At 35.7% G+C, this 11,853-nt stretch overlaps 1 protein-coding gene across 6 annotated transcripts in view; it reads left to right on the top strand.

The window, feature by feature from the left end:
- The first annotated feature begins 9,973 nt into the window (after window positions 1-9,973).
- ints8 (integrator complex subunit 8) overlaps window positions 9,974-11,853 on the top strand; it is a 158,559-nt gene continuing 156,679 nt past the window's right edge. For 5 of the 6 annotated variants that reach the window (XR_012394574.1, XR_012394572.1, XM_073930818.1 and 2 more), the window contains exons 1-2: window positions 9,992-10,165; window positions 10,598-10,733. Coding sequence is in view for 1 of the 6 variants with exons in the window: in NM_001020756.2 (NP_001018592.2) it covers window positions 10,604-10,733 (130 nt within the window). In the remaining 5 variants the exon portion in view is untranslated. Of the gene's footprint in view, window positions 10,166-10,597; window positions 10,734-11,853 lie in introns of all 6 variants that reach the window. The other variant, NM_001020756.2, reaches the window with a different exon arrangement.

The raw sequence follows: 11,853 nt of genomic DNA, 5'->3' as shown, positions 1-11,853 counted from the left end.
ACTTTAGATGGTTAAAGGACCGAATAGCATCTTCGCACCAACTCAGTCAGGCATTGCCTGCCTTGATCATGGCTGCAAGGGGAGTGGCTACAGTACTGAAATTTCTGATGAATCTGCAATAGAAATTTGCAAAGCCAAGGAAATGTTGTAATTGTCTGATGGTGTTGTGTTTGGGCCAGTTAGTGTGTACTTTCTTCTGGTCAATAGCTACACCCTCAGAACTGATTATGTAGCCAAGGAATGAAATGCAGGTTTGATGAAATTCACATTTCGATAACTTAGAGTATAACTGGTTGTCAGTTAGACGTTTCAAGACCGCTCTGACATGGTTGACATGCTCTGGTAAGGAATTTGAGAAAATCAGGATGTCGTCTATGTAGTCAATAACCCATTGGTTCAGCATGTCTCTGAACACTTTGTTAATGAAAGCCTGGAAGACGGAAGGATGTTTGCTAGGCCAAAGGGCATAACCAAATATTCATAGTGGCCATTTACAGTAGAGAACCCGGTCTTCCATTCATCTCCTTGTTTAATTCGAATGAGGTTATAAGTACTGCAAAGATCTAGCTTGGTGAAATACTGGGCTGAGCATAATTGTCAAGGGCTGCTGGGACTAATGGTAGGGGATAGCGGTACTTAACAGTAATCTCATTCAAACCTCTGTAATCGATGCAAGGGCGTAAGCTCCCATCTTTCTTTCCGACGAAGAAAAAGCCAGCTTAAGCGGGTAACGAAGGATGGATAAATTCCTTTTCCAATTCCACCTTGATGTAAGCATTCATAGTTTCGGTCTCAGTCTGAGAAAGAGGAAAGATTCTCCCACGAGGGGGCGTTGTACCTGGCAATAATTCAATGGCGCAGTCATACTCACAGTGAGGAGGAAGTTTAGTGGCTTTTTGGTTGTTAAATACTTCAAAAAGGTCTCTGTATACTTCGGGGATTTGACTCATCTCAGGATCTTCGGGACAGGTAACTATGGTGTTGAGCTGGACAGGAACAATAGATTGCAAGCATTTTCCAAAGCAATAATTACTCCACTTAATTATCTCACCGGTTTTCCAGGAAATTTGAGGGTCATGTGCTTGTAACCAGGGTAACCCAAGGATAATGGCGTGTTGGGGAGAATTGGTAACCAGGAACGATAATTCTTCTTCATGGTGAGAGCATATTTTGACAGAGAGTTGAAGAGTGTGTTAGGTTATGTTTCCATCCCCTAGAGGGTGTCCGTCTTTCGCAGTGATTGCTAAGGGGGAAATCACAAGAGGTTAATGGAATGGAGTTGTTCTTGACAAACGTATAATCCATGAAATTGCCTGCAGCTCCTGAATCGACCATACCTAGCCTATGAATCGCTACATCTCCATGACCTTGAAGATGGGTATATTCAAGGTGTGATTAGAGGTGAAAATACGGAGGTTGCACTCACCGATAACGTCTTGAGCGGTGGTTTATTGGGGCACTGGAACTTGGTATGACCCAAAAGACCACAATACAGGCATAAGTTATTTTTTAATCTTCTCTCACGTTCTTCTCTTGATAACTGGGTCCTACCCAGTTTATGGGCTCAGTAGGGCATTGAGCTGTGGAGTTTTCAAGGTTTACAGGACAAGGGGAAACAGAATGATATTGTCTTCGGGTACGAAGTAAATCGTCCAACCTGATTGAGAGTTCGATGAGCTGGTCCAGTGACTTCCCTTCATCTCGATTCAAAGCTTTTCGGTAAAGGGTCTTTAGAGGATCATTAGCCCAGCCGGTTTGTGCAGCTAGTGTGCAGAATGTAGAGCGAACTCGGCTGCAGGTTGATTTCTCTGTTGAATACATAAAAGCTCTTCACCACAATTACGACCTCCTTTAGGGTGATCAAACACTATGCAGAAATGTTTAATAAACTCATTGAACGAGGGAAAGATAGGAATATTGTCTGGCCAAACAGCAGTAGCCCAGTCGAGAGCTTTTCCAGAGAGCAGGGAACATACAAAAGCAATCTTGTGGTTCTCATCGCTAAACATATAAGGTTGTTGGACGACAAACAGTTTGCACTGTAACAGAAAACCCTTGCATTTGGCTGGATTACCAGTAAACTTCTCAGGGAACGCTAGACGGGGACTGGACAGAGTCTGAGCATGCTTTACGGGGAGTTGGCTGGGAGAGTAATTGGCGGTGGGTTGCACTGGGGCGGCAACATGCAAACTGTGCAAAGTTTTAGCCAATTCATCCGTCAGTTGGGTGAGATGTGACAATTGCTGCTGATGTGTCGCTAGTACCTGAGCTTGAGCTGTGACTTCGGTGGACAAGACCTGCATGGCTGCGGGATCCATGTTCGGCGAAGTCTTCTGTAACGAGGAGCCTGACACGGAGGGATCCATTTGCAGTATATTTATTAGACACAGTTCAAACACAATCATACAACATGCACTTACGTGCGAACTCACATCAGTAGTATTCAGTATGGGTCTAAGGGCAGGTGGCTGGCTGTCAAAGATTGATATAGCAGGCATGGATCAGTGGCAGGCGGCGTGGTTCAGAGTCGAGATATCAGGTGTGGTTCAGGGCAGGCGGCATGGATCAGAGTCAGAGTACAAGCAAGGTTCGGGGCAGGCATATGGCAACACAAGGTCGGTAATAGTCCAGGTAATACACGGGAGCTCAGGCAGGCAGATAGCGCTCAGAAATGTCAGACAGGGCAGAACAAGACTTCGCAACGGACTGAGTGTGTGTGCTGCTTATATTTGTGAGCGTGGGTCAATAGCAGGACGAGCTGCAGGTGTGAGTGCTTATCAGTTTAAGTGGATGACGTAATGCTTAGAAGTCTGGTGATGGTGGCCTTTGCTGGCCAGCGAGGGGAATGACTGTGGTGTCAGTCGGATGACTGTCGGTGACAGTTTCTTTGAGCAGGTCAAATTAAGGATACAGTACATTTATCCGACTGGTGTGTTAAAAAACACAATTGTATTAAAAAAAACCTTTAACTGCCACACCAAAATTGCATTTCTTAACTCCTTATGTGGCTAGTTAACACAATCAATGCATTTTTTTTTTCCAACACATCACATAATTTCTAAAATATCAGCCTCTACTAAATGGTTGAGATGTTGGTTTATGGTAAAAGTACCAGAATACATACTACAGAAAATATGAAGTGTAAGACCAATTTAATTAAAAACATGATCAAAATTTTTAAAAAATTAATACTAAACCATAGCCATAAGCCATAAATATTTCAGATTTACATTTATCCAGTAATATACACGTTTTTCTTTTTTTATTATTATTTTTTTACAATAAAATCAAAATCAAGTGAAATAGTGCAACAGTAGTTTAGTTTTACGAGTGCTTTCAGAAGACAGCACTCCTGTTTATTGTGGTATTAACCAATTAAACTTCAAAACTCCCAAAGTGTAAGTGTGTGTTTGTGAGTGAGAGTGAATAATGTGTGTAAGAAAGAAACAGTGTGATTGTACCTGTGTGTGTGTGTGTGTGTGTGTGTGTGTGTGTGTGTGTGTGTGTGTGTGTGTGTGTGTGTGTGTGTGTGTGTGTAAGAGAGAGAGTGTATAAGAGTGTAAAAGAGTGTATTTATATGTGTTTGTGTTTGTGTGTGCGTGTGCCCATGTATATGTATAACAACATCGGTATTACACAGATGTTACGAGGAGATGGTGAATTATGTGGACATTATGTATAAAATTCAACCACACTAAATATATTTTTTATTTTCAGAAAGTAAAACTACACATAATTTCCTGTAAGGGTTGGGTTTAGAGATTGGATTTGGGGTTAGAGCAATCGAAAGTATAGTGTGTAGAGTATAAAAACAATTGTAAACTATGTAATATCCCCAGAGAGAGAGAGAGAGAGAGAGAGAGAGAGAGAGAGAGAGAGAGAGAGAAAACTGTGTGTGTGAAAGTGTATAAATGTATAAAAGGGGGGAGAGAGTGGGAGAGAGTGTACATTTAGGTGTGTGTGTGTGTGTGTGTGTGTGTGTGTGTGTGTGTGTGTGTGTGTGTGTGTGTGTGTGTGTGTGTGTGTGTGTGAGTGTGTGTGTTTGAGAGAGAGAGAGAGAGTATGTATGTATGTAAGTGAACATGCTGAATTATCTCATCAGTGAAGGGATTTTCTGGTAAACAGGCCTGACGATGTGAGTTCTTGTAACATAGAAACTATTTACAGAGAAAAACAGTATCATAAGCCATGTTTCTTTTCGTTCTGCCCCCAAAAAGATATTTAAGATAAACAAAACAATTAGTTTATTTTTACTGCTTTCTTTAATAACTACATAACACAATACTTGTAATTTTACCTTCAGTACTTGAGTAGTAAATTTTGAAATAAACTAGCAATACTTAAGCACAAAAAATGTTGAATACTTCAGTACTTCCACTTAAGTATGGTGCTTAAAGAGCACTTCGACTTCTACTTAAGTCACTTTTTACTTCGGACTTTTACTTAAGTATGGGTCTCTAGTACTTTATACATCTCTGCCTATATGCTATAATATTGCACGATAACTATGTCTGTATATACTAACATAAATTTGATTGTTAATTTGACTTAATCTGATTGTAATGCAGTAATGTGCACCTTTTGTACAGCTGATTTGAAATAATTATTGTAAAAAGTGCTGTACAAATAGACCTAACTTGAAATAAACAGTTGGTGGAGAGCTGTTCTTTGGGAAGTCCGAGCTTCTAGCACCTGCAGGCCAGAGACTGGATCTCTTCTCACCTGCACTCAACTCAACACTGATGCAGCACCAGGTGGGTACTCATTTACTGTCACTCAGTGCTTTTAAAAAAGCTTTTGGTTACCTTTGGATTAAGCCTGTTTCACACATAGCTTACTAAAATGCCTTCATTGTAAAATGAAGTCAAAATTATTCACCCTCCTGTAAACGTTTTTTTTTTTTTCAATTTTTTTCCACTGCAGGTTTAACAGAAGATTTTTCATGGTATTTCCTAATATTTTTCTTCTGGGTAAAGTCTTATTTGTTTTTTTTTTTCAGCTACAATAAAAGCAAGTGTTTAGTTCTTAAGCAGTAAGTTATGCAGATATAAATTGTAACACACTATATCAGTTACAACATAAGGCCGTAGAAGATTTCTTTCATCCATATTTGAAATTTAGTGTCATAAAAGTAATTTCAAACAAAAAGAAAACAACTTACTTGCGAATGGCTCACATGTTTTGATTATTTTTCATTTATGACAATGTGAACTTAAATCTGACTTTATGTGTGAAAAAGGCTGAATACAATGTAGAGATCAGTTTAAAATGAATAACAATAAGCTGTGTCTTCAGACTGAGAATCATGAATAATGCTGCTGAAGATCAACAGGTTTCTCTCACTTGTCGAATGTCTTCTTTCAGGCAAAGATCCTGCTTTTTCTATCATTCAGCATGTTTAGTGAGATCCAGAAGTAGATTCCATTGTTTTGTCATTGCTGATTGTGGAGGAAGCTCCTACAAGAAGCTTGAGGTTGATTCAGAATGGCTGGCCATCTTAAAAGCGACAGACAACATTCAAAAACCATTCGCCAGTTTCTGGAACCCTCTGTTGGACAACACAGCAGACACAAAACACATCACATTGATTTACTAATAGATTTCTGATACTACCGTACTCTTTTCACAAGCCTGTTATGACGTGTTTAGCGGTCTTCGGCATCTGAAATCCTTGAAAGTTTTTAACATTTAGATTTTTTTAAAAAACATTTGAACATTTATATGTGTTTATGAATGTATCATATCATCTTGCTTTCGAATTACAAAAATTATTTACCGCTTGTGCGATGTGTTTCCAATGCAACGTCTAGGAGGCTGAGAGTAAATTTAACGTTATTCTCTCCTCTGGCTGCTGTCATCCATCCCACACTAGTTTTTTTCCTTTTCTGAAAGTCTTTATAACACCATTGTGGAGTTTTTTTTATTATTATTTTATTAAGTTATTTGTTGTACTCACTCTCCCATTCACTGTGCTCTAAGTTTTCCTTACTATGACTAAAATCTGAAATGGCTCTATTGACAACATTGGCTTAAAGAAATAGTACACCCAAAAATGAAAATTACCCCGACATTTACATACAGTATACCCTCAATTCAGACTCGAGTGTATAAATATTTATAGGCCATTTTAGGTGACCTATTTCTTTAACTCGTTCATCCCAGTAGATTCAACACATTTACATGACATGATGCGCAATAAAATAAGGTCAAATTACTGTATTCATCTGAACTGAGGTCACGATAGTCAGTACTTTGCACATGAATTTATTTCTATTTCTAAGTAGTTTAGCATCCTGTTCCTCTGCTTCTTTCAGGTGGGACTGCAGTCCTTCAGACAGTCATCTACATCCTGGTGGGCAGAGCGGACAGACTTACAGGGAGAAGATTTTCAGCTTTCTTTGATAACTAGAAATTTCAGAACTGCATTTATCAGAATTAAAAATACAAGACATTTTACATGACATTTAAATGACATTTGCTTAAGTTAAAGTATCCTTGTTAAATAAAACTGTTCATTTAAAAAAAAAAAGAAAAGAAAAAAAGTCAATAATTCTTCTTGCTCCAAGCTATTTAGTAATATAACACTCAAAAAAATCAACTAGGCATGTATTGGATTTACAAAATAAAAACTTGTCAGATTGAAAAGAACAAATCAAATTTACGTATGTTAAATGATTAATTCATGTTATTTGAAACTAAATCAAGAAATAATCAAATGAATTTGATCAGAACATGTTGATTCAATGAGACTGAGACGCTTCAAATCGACAACTCTCACTCTGGAGAGTCACTTCGCGCATATCAGTAGGTGGCGGTAGTGCGTTTGGATGTCACCATAGGAAAACAACAAGAAGAAGTATCACCGCGTGTTTTCAGCACAGTTTAAAAATTGGTTTTCCCAAGAGCTTGAATGTTATGCATGTTATGTTGTTGGCTATATGTTTCCTATACATTTTATATTACATATTACAATTTTGGATATTATATAACATTATAACATTTGTATCAGAATATTAAAGAAGAAATATGTTTAAATGTGATTGGTGCCTATAAGGCTATAATAAAAGATATATATATATATATATATATATATATATATATATATATATATATATATATATATATATATATATATATATATATATATATATATATATAAACATGTTTTCTGTCCTTTATGTGTTGAATTACTTAATTTGAAATCTTGCTTCATAGTATTGTCATTTAAAAAATGTAATTTAAACAACAGGTCGAGGCAGTGGTGCAGTGAGTAGCACGTTCGCCTCACAGCAAGAAGGTCGCTGGTTCGAACCTTGGCTCAGTGGAGTTTGCATGTTCTCCCTGCCTTCGCGTGGGTTTCCTCCGGGTACTCCGGTTTCCCCCACAGTCCAAAGACATGTGGTACAGGTGAATTGGGTAAGTTAAATTGTCCATAGTGTATGAGTGTGTGAATGTTTCCCAGATGCGTTGCGGCTGGAAGGGCATCTGCTGCGTAAAAAACTTGCTGGATAAGTTGGTGGTTCATTCCGCTGTGGCGACCCCTGATTAATAAAGGGACTAAGCCGACAAGAAAATGAATGAATTTAAACAACAATATTGCTGATTACTAGCTGATTTAACAAGACATAATTTTGTTAAAGTAAAGCTTTAGTAATACATTGAGTAAATTAGAATCATTTTAATTAGAATAACACAATACAAACATTTTGAGTCAATTAGTTGCAAAGAAGTTAGACTGACATATTGAAACCATGTTTTATCTACAAATGTGCTTTGTGTTCATACAACATGTTCAAAGCAGTTCAGGTTTACTTGATTGGATTAGATGCATAAAGGGTGCCACGATTAAATCATGTCCATTCAACAATTTTTTTCTTTTTTGAGTGAATGCTACAAAGGCTTTTTTTATTTCAGGTTTATCAGCTATTTGAATATTTTGATCATCAAAGAATCCCAAAAAAATAAATAAATAAACAAATGCTAATAAATATTGATAATAATAGTAATGATAATAATAATTAGACTGTTTTTGCTGTGCTTTGGAGCAAATGCAGGTTTGGCGAGCAGAAGAGACTTTTTTAAAAAGTTAGCTTAATAGATAGTGGGTTTTTTTCTATGAAAAATTGATTATCAAAATAAAAAAATAATAGATTTTAATAATTTTAGATATTGTACATTTCTTTGGTAATTTGTCATTATTATTGTTTTATTTTGTAAATTAGAAGCACAGTATAGTATAGTATCAGGATTTCAAACATGCTCATTTTAGTCAACACAATACTAATGTTTTACAGTAGCTTTATAGGAATTACAGTAAGTAGTCAGTTTACTAACCTTGATTTTCAGTCTCAGTTCATTTTTCTGACAGTGGCTATTTTCTGATTAAAAATGGTCTAAATGACAATATTTTTATTTTAAATGTTGAAGAAATGTTATCAGACCTTATAGAATAAAATGCATATTAACATTTAACTTAAACTCATAAATCCAGAGAAAGTCCTTCGTCTCTTATTTCTTCTGCCACAACTGTATTTAAATGGGATTATTATTAATATAAATAAAGACCATTCATTATCAGCATCATTAAATATAACATTAAACCAAAATACTAAATAAAACAAATGTAATTAAAAATAAATTTATAAATAAACACTAAGCAAATATTTTGGGTTAAAGGGGTATATTTTGTATAAATATTTATATTGATAATAGTCTCACATCAATAACTATAAATTATTTAACTAATTACACTAGTGCTTAATTAAGATACATTAATAGTTACCAGATAAATACTCTTTAAAAATGTTATTTTCTTTATTGATGTTTAAAACTCTGGGTGTGCGACACAGCAAAAACAGTGATTTTGACCCCTATAAAAGGAGGTTGAATAATATGAAAAAAATATATAATAGAAAGCTGGTAAATTTCTTATAAATAAGTTGTATTGTTAGGTTGACAAAGAAAAAGGAATTTGATCAAAATTATATATATTTTTGGATATATGATCAAAGGACTTTAAAGTACCCGTAGTTGAAGAATTGCCCAGTTATGGATATTAAGGACACAATGTACACAAACATGCAAGTATATAGATGGATGGATAGATAGAAATAATGCAGGTAATTAAAACAATATAAAAACGGTATGAACTGTGAAAAATACGGCTATCGTTCAATTGCTAGTCTTATATATAGCATAATAAATCGTACCCTCAAAATAATTTACAGTATGTAACTCGAAATGTAGAATTTGAAGCTCTTCTCTTCTTTGCTGTGACAGCTCTCTGTCTCATTATTGTCCTTAGGCAATCCAAGGAAACACTAAGTGATATATATCATCCTCTCCTGAGCCATCCACATATAGTGATTGCCATGCGGCACAAGAAGTAAGCATGCGAGCTAAGCACAAACGTGGAAGCTATCATGCATAGAGTCAAAATGGATAACCAGATCAGTTCAAGACAGGTCAGTGACACAGAAATGTTTCAAAATCCACTAATGCACAGACCAATATACAAATCCACAGAGCTACCCACAAATGTATAGGACACAATTCACATATAAATGACAGTTAAAATTATGTTTGTAGAATAAAAAATCAATGTATGTTTTTTATTTGCAAGTCTAATTTTACTTATTTGTGTATGTAAGTATATAAGTAGCCTATAACATGTTTGTGGAACATTTATTTATGGATCGCATTCTATTTGTTTTGTGAATATTTTTGGCTTATGTCAATCGTTTTACATTTGTGGATCATAATAAATTTATTTGGAATTACAAAACAATTATGAATTATTCTTGTAAATGAATTCCAATTTATTTTTGAGACTGATCTGGCTCCATATCACGGGAGGGGTGCGTTTCTCCGTTTCTCATCGGCACAACACCGGACCCATTCTTTTTACTCCATCATAGTAGGTGGCGATATGCATCTTAAAGCTAGTTTGTAACCCACCAAGAGAAGAAGAAGCGGAACACCAAAGTCCGCCATCCGCCAAAAAACACAGAAGAAGAAGAAGAAGTGGAGCTGTGTGTCTACAAAGAAGAAACGCATTAATATGGTGTTTTAGTAATATTTGGGTGATTTTTATATCATATTAACGTACACGTCAAACAGTTTATTGTGTTTACCGGGGTTTTCCTATTTATTCAAACGTAAGCAGGTGAGTGATAAAATCAGAGTGCATAAAAACGTTTCTGCTTGTTTTTGCGGTGTAATTGTCTCGACAAAAGACTAACGTTAGCAGATCTGACCCATTTAAATTAGCTCGAGTGTTATTTTAGCAAGTAATTACTGGGGTATTTAACGTTATTAATATCAAATCATTGGTCCATGGAAACTAACGTTGCAAAAAAAATAAATATATATTGCGATTAAACATGGAACTACTACTTATAACGTTGCAAGTTTTGTTTTTTGTCAACCTAGAATAGCTTCGATGGTGGGGATTTTAAATATATATATATATATATATATATATATATATATATATATATATATATATTACACTGTAATATATATATATATATATATATATATATATATATATATTACACTGAAAAATATTTGTTTACTCTATTACTATTTTCTGCAGGTTGTAATGAGTGCTGAGGCTGCAGACAGGGAGGCAGTGAGTGGCAGTCGACCCTGCACCCCTCCACAGACATCCTGGTTTGAGTTTCTGCTTAATCCATCATTACTGGAACAGCACCTACATAGCCCTCATCCAGGTATTTTATGCACTTAACTTGCTACATGTTGGACTCCCAAATGAACTCTATATAAAAAAGGTCAATTTACTACTCCCCTAGAGTTAAACAATTAAGTTTAATAATTTAAACAATCTATTCAGCTAATCTTGGGGTCTGATGGGAATACTTGTAGATTTAGCTTAACACGGATCATTGAATCAAATTAGATTCTCTTGCTCTAATATGACCAAAATGTTTCTTTTGTTATCGTAGTTATTATGCTGAGTTCTAAAATTGTTAAAAGCCGATAAATCCATCCAGAGAATTTTTAGAAAGGCTCATAATAAGGCGTAAATGGTATTTAACAAGGTATTAGGTTTTGTATAATTTTGTATTATTTAATGTATATTTGTATACTATAAGGTTGTTTTTACACTACCTTATTGATGATGCAAAATTTTGATGGACGGCAGAAAATGATTCTTCTACATAGAACAGAAAAATGTTTATATTTTATGTTGTTTGTAATTGTTTAAATTGGCAAAAATGAGAAATTAAGCTTTCCAAAGGTTTTTGCTCATATAGTCTATACCCCATGTCTAATACCCCAGTTTGTTGCAGGGGCATGAATAAAATGTTAATGAGTGAAAATGGAACTTTCAAACTGCAATTTGTCCCCCAAAATTACAGAAAGCACTTCACTGTAAAAAAGCGTACCGAACTGAACCATACCATAACACATTTTCAGCACCCTTTCTAAAGGGTACCAAACATGTGAAAGAGTCCCACAAGGTGGAGCTACACATGCAGCTGAACCCTGATTGGTTACAGAGATACGTCACGAGCTCGTTGTGCTAGACAGAATGAAAACAAAGGAACTGCCATGTTTTAATACACATCCGATACATTACATTGAAATTCTTTATGCATATAATTACAAGCTATGGACGACCCGAGCTAAAACAAACCTTGTTATTCTCTTGATGAACAGCCACAAAGCCAAGAAGAAAAATCTGCCATGTCCCGTTGTTGCTTTACGAGCCCGTCTAAAAGTGCCAGCGGTTTTCGCTTTCTTTCGGGAGCTCGCGATCGCATCTAAGTTATATTTGATTTAACGAACTTCAAGAGCTGTTGATAATAACATGTGCGTGATTATTGA

This window comes from Danio rerio, chromosome 19 (genome assembly GCF_049306965.1).
Source record: "Danio rerio strain Tuebingen ecotype United States chromosome 19, GRCz12tu, whole genome shotgun sequence".
Classification (NCBI taxonomy): Eukaryota; Metazoa; Chordata; class Actinopteri; order Cypriniformes; family Danionidae; genus Danio; species Danio rerio.
The sequence above is the reverse complement of the archived record's forward strand: the minus strand, read 5'-3'. Positions and strand labels throughout refer to the sequence as shown.